The 5,154-nt window shown below is 51.3% G+C and overlaps 1 protein-coding gene across 1 annotated transcript; it reads left to right on the plus strand.

The window, feature by feature from the left end:
- Positions 1-61: 61 nt before the first annotated feature.
- On the plus strand, positions 62-3,858 carry YIF1B (Yip1 interacting factor homolog B, membrane trafficking protein). Its single transcript, XM_042444039.1, has 8 exons — positions 62-164; positions 255-478; positions 1,359-1,463; positions 1,835-1,913; positions 2,090-2,147; positions 2,390-2,545; positions 2,726-2,819; positions 3,089-3,858. The coding sequence occupies exons 1-8, from the start codon at positions 122-124 to the stop codon at positions 3,242-3,244; spliced, it is 915 nt and encodes a 304-aa protein (XP_042299973.1). The 5' UTR covers positions 62-121; the 3' UTR covers positions 3,245-3,858.
- Positions 3,859-5,154: the final 1,296 nt, after the last annotated feature.

Consider the following 5,154-nt stretch of genomic DNA (forward strand, 5'->3'; position numbering starts at 1 on the left):
GTTGCCTCGAGCGCGAGGCAACCAATCAGCGTTCGCCTTCACGCAGCCGGCCAATCACCAGCCCCGCCGCCCGCGCTGGTCTCTTCAAGGAGTCCGGTGCCGCTGCTCTTTCTCCGCCGCCATGAATGTGGCCGGCGCGGCTGGAGGGGCAGCAGGGCGCATGCGTGAGTATCAGGGGAATGGCGGCTGAGGGAGGCTTTCTCGCTGAAGGGGCCTTTGTCGCTATGACCGCCTTTGCCTTCCGTCTTCCGCAGCCACCAAGCGCCGGCTGCCCTCCGCCGCCGCCTCCGACCCTCACCGGCTCTTCGAGGACACCAGCGCCGCCCGTTCGCCCGGGCTGGGCCCTCCCAGTGGCGGCAGCAGCTCCTCTTCTTCTCCCCCTCCGCCGGGACCCTTCTTGCCGGATCCGGTCTCCAGCTTCGCCGCGGCTTATGGCAGTAGCCTCGCCACTCAAGGGAAGGAGCTGGTGGACCGCAACGTAAGACTACAGCTCCCAGGAGCCTCAGCCAGCGCGACCAACTGCCAGGAATTCTGGGAGTTGGAGTCCGAAACAGCAACAGGAACAAAGTATAGGGACAGTGTTTCCCAAACTCTGGTCTTCTTGGTTTTTGGACTCCAACTCCCAGAATTCCTGGCAGTTGGTCAAGATGGCTGGGGCTTCTGGGAGTTGGAGTCCAAACATCAAGAGCACCCAACGAGGCTATTTAGGTAGAATCTCTTTTCCTGGAGCTTGCATCCATTGTTCCAGGTCCTAATCTCTGGAGCAGCAGAAAACAAGCTCACTCCCTCCTCAACATGACACCCCTTCAAGTATTTAAACAGGGCTATCCTATCACCTCTTAACCTTCTCTTCTCCAGGCTGAACATCCCCATGTCCCTATGGTTAAACCTCTTAGGGCTTCTCCACCAGGGTTCTGTAGGCTGGAGCCATGGCAGTTAAAGTGGCATCAGATTGTCCACACATGCAGGGGATGATGGGAGGCATTGGGGATATGGATGGGAAGTGTCATCCAGTACATCTGGATGGTCTGATGGTGCCACCCAGATGTGCTGAATGGTAGTGGTAGTTGCCATAGGGCAAAGCTTATCAGTCTATCTAATGTAGAGCATTGGCAGTTAATTATGCCCCCCCATGTGCCAGGGACCCATTTTTGCCCATTGGATACAATTGTTTTTCCTCTTATCCACAATGGCTTGGTCCAAGCAGAGCCACCGGTCTGAGCAGCACTGTTGTCAGAGCATGGGCGAAGTGCCCTAAAGGGTGAGAAGCTTTCAGGTGCCAGCTGTTACCAGGGGAGGGTCTTTTTCACCTCCTGCCTCAGAGCTGCTCATGTATATCTCCCGCTGTTTCCCCCCAGATCGACCGCTTCATTCCCGTGACCAAGCTGAAGTACTACTTTGCTGTGGACACTGTCTACGTGGGCAAGAAACTGGGGCTTCTCCTCTTTCCCTTCCTGCACCAGGTAAGCTGCAAAAGGGGCGCCACACACAAGAGATGGGAGCATGGCCGTAACTGCTCTGTTTAATCCTTCTGGGGGGGAAAAAGCTGTCTGTATAAAGAACTCTGTGATATTGCCCCTTGTCTTGTGAGGAGGGGGGGATGTTGTCTCCACTGCTTAAGGCTTGGCTGAATGCACCTTTCCATGTGCCAATCTCTGAATGTCATCCATCCCGCTGTCTAAGAGGTAGATAGGCACTTGTAGTGTGGAAGGCAGTGTAGTAACAATAATAGTACCAGGGCCTACCTTTTGGAGGCTTAGCTGCCAGATTCCCTCATGCACCTTTAAGGCTTGGTACATAGGGCAGTGCAACTGTATCTGGCTCTTTTTGGCAGGACTGGCAGGTGCAATACCAGCAGGACACGCCTGTGGCCCCACGCTTCGATGTCAATGCCCCTGACCTCTACATTCCAGGTATGACACAAGCCTTTGAGCCCCATATAAAGGGGATATCATTCACTTGCCTATGCGCTACCCCATTCCAAAAGAGGCTTGGCTTGGCAATTACTGCTAAACTTTGAAAAACTGTCTTTTGCCTTTTACTGTGAACAAAGTAGACTAGTCTAGCTAATGCTCTTTGTTTTCTACAGTCATGGCGTTCATCACCTACATTCTGGTGGCAGGCCTGGCAATGGGAACACAGAATAGGTAAGATTTTAACTGTGGGTGCTCTTTGTGGTATGCTTCTGAAGTGCTCTTTTCTGCAGGGACCATAGGTCATGGCAGATAGGGATATATAAAGAATATTCCCAATTATTTCTCATTGTCAATGAGAGAGGGTGATTTAATATGTTGCCAACATTGTCAATCACTGCAGTAATTGTGCTGCTTCATTGGAGGACCTATCCTACATGCTCCTTCTCACCATCACCTCTGCTGCCACCTTATAGGTTCTCCCCTGACTTGCTGGGCTTGCAAGCAAGCTCAGCTCTCGCTTGGCTCATTGTCGAAGTGCTGGCCATCCTCCTCAGCCTCTACCTCGTGACTGTCAACACTGATTTGTCCACAATTGACTTGGTTGCCTTCTCAGGGTACAAGTACGTCGGGTGAGTAGCCGGGTTCAGTCACTGCTTCCATCCCCTAATTGTGGCAAAGGAAAAATGCAACAGGTGTAACTTGCAAGAAGGGGGAGCTGTAGTTACCTGCAGCTTGCTTTTCTGCAACTGGGTGGAGGAGATGGGCACGTCCCTATCTTTAACTTTGTTTCCTCCTCCTCTTCATGCCAGGATGATCGTAGGTCTTTTGGCTGGGCTGCTTTTTGGAAAGACGGGTTATTACCTGCTGCTGAGCTGGTGTTGTGTCACAATCGTTGTCTTCATGGTAAGGGAGAGGGCAGTCTTGCCTTTTATCTGACTGTATATTGTAATTGGATTTTGACATCTTGGAACCCAGGAATGGGTGTGGGTTTCGGCTTTGCCATAGGTTTAATGGGGTAGCAGCCTCTGTTATAGAATCCCCTTCTATATAGTATTTCTTCTCATTTAGCTGCTCCCCAAAGTGGGTTACATTCCAGCCCCCATTCCACTCTTGTCCCTAGCTTAGGGCTTTCTCATCCTTTCCTGACACTTTTTACTTCCTCTTCCTTTCAGATCCGGACCTTGCGCTTGAAGATCTTGTCTGAGGCAGCTGCAGAAGGGATGCTGGTGCGGGGTGCCAAAAATCAGCTGCGCATGTACCTTACCATGGCTGTGGCTGGCCTGCAGCCGCTTCTCATGTACTGGCTCACCTTCCACCTTGTTCACTGATGACTCCTAAGCTATGGCCAGCCTGGTCTTCCTCAGCAAGTAGCCAGCTGCGTAGCCCGCCTGCTGGTCACCCGTGTAAACACACTGGGAATACAGAGAGCCATGAACCACCTCTGCTCCTGAGGGGACTGCAAGAGATCTCTGTGTGTGTTGATGTGTTATGGGGGCTGAGAGATAGTAGATGTGTGAGTCTGTGTGATGAGAGCGGGTGGATGTGTAGGGAAGCATACACACTCCACATATGTTTAGCTGTACCAATCCCTTTTTGGGAAGGGGAGCAGGTAGGCACCTGGCTTTGGCTGAACTGCTGACCCTCCCATTTGCCCCCACTTGCCTCTGCTTGCATGCCACAACCTCTGTGCTTATTGAGTACACCTCTCTTTTGGGTCAAAAGTGTCTGCCTGGCAGCTGATCCTGCCCCATTGGACAGCTCCTGTGTCTGTCCAAGTTGCTGCTTGTGAGTAGCTCAGTATTACTATTATTACAGGGGGAAGACTTTTGGGACAGAGTAGAGGGGAGCCTCTCCCTGTATGAAAATGGTGCTTGCTTTTCTGTTTACAATTAAGGCCTCCTGTTCTGTACCCATAACAAGCAAAATAAAAAGTCAGAACTCTGCTGTGGGGTGTTCTCTGCCAGACTGAAATGGACTGGGGCTGAAAGTAGAAACCCCTTTCATCTGCTCAGCTGAGACTTGCTTACTGGAGCAAGCTTCTTGCAGGCCATAGTGAGCTGTAGCATCCTGCTGCCTGTGTTAACAGATAGTCACTGTACTGTCATTCTGCTACCCTCTATATTTCCTAATTGTCTATGGAAGGCCATAGGAAGGTCTTTAAAGAGCACCAGCATTATGGTCTCTGAATTGCTACTTTCTACAAGAGCAGTCTGGATATGTGATTAGCCCTAAAACAGGCCAGGGCTCCTTGATGCCACTCTGCTGATGCTTTGCTCCTGAGCCACCAGCATGGTTCATAATTCTTCTCTATGTTGTGTGTAGAACAGAATCTGGAAGAAGCATGTAGACCCACACCCCTTATACCCTGATAACAGCACTTCTTTGGCCCCTTTCCCTAGGCCCAGTGTGACAAATTGCCAGGGACATTGCACAAGCCTTTTATTACCAGTCACAGCATGGCAAAGTATGGTACATGGGGAAGTGCTCAGACACATCATGCAGCTCAGTTCACCATCTTTTCCCTGGCTGTCAAATGGAATGGAGGTGGGGATTGGGAGGGGTGCAAGTCAGTGTATTTTTTTTCTCCTTGTCTGACTTGTGTTTCTTGTCCTTCTTCAACTTCTTTTGTTTCTTCTTCTGGTCAGTGCCAAGATCCTGAGGATGGAGGGAATGCACACACCTATGTTGCCCATCAGCTTTAAAGGATGCAATAACAGTTCTGTTCCCTTCCTCTGTCCCAGAGCTGGTGGATCATTGTCCACCTCCTTCCCAGCTTGGAAAGGCACCTCTGAGGGTAAACTTTAGAGAAGCTGCTACTACAGCTGTGCAGGAGATTTGTTGTTCTCTGCTCCACCCTCCAGTGAGGAGGGATGGGCACCCACACTGCATTAGATGAGGCATTAAGAGAGGTGTGGTTCCTTCCTTGAGGCTTCCTGGCCAAGCCGTTGCCTAGTTACCTACAATGCGCCCTAAGGACGCGGAACTGTGTAGAGGTGAATGTTTCCGGAGGAAGAGAAAGCGGGATGGACATGTTTCTGGGTGGACGATAGAGAGGAATGGACTTGGGACCAGCTTCTGCCGCGCAGCTGTTGCCTAGCAACTGACAATGCACCCTAAGGACGCGGAACTGTGTAGAGGTGCATGTTTCTGGAGGGACGATCAAGCGCTGACGGACATGTTTCCAGGGGGACGATAAAGCAGGACGGACTTAATTCCAGCTTCCTCCGCCCAGCCGTTG

This window comes from Sceloporus undulatus, unplaced genomic scaffold, assembly GCF_019175285.1.
Source record: "Sceloporus undulatus isolate JIND9_A2432 ecotype Alabama unplaced genomic scaffold, SceUnd_v1.1 scaffold_1740, whole genome shotgun sequence".
NCBI classification, from domain to species: Eukaryota; Metazoa; Chordata; class Lepidosauria; order Squamata; family Phrynosomatidae; genus Sceloporus; species Sceloporus undulatus.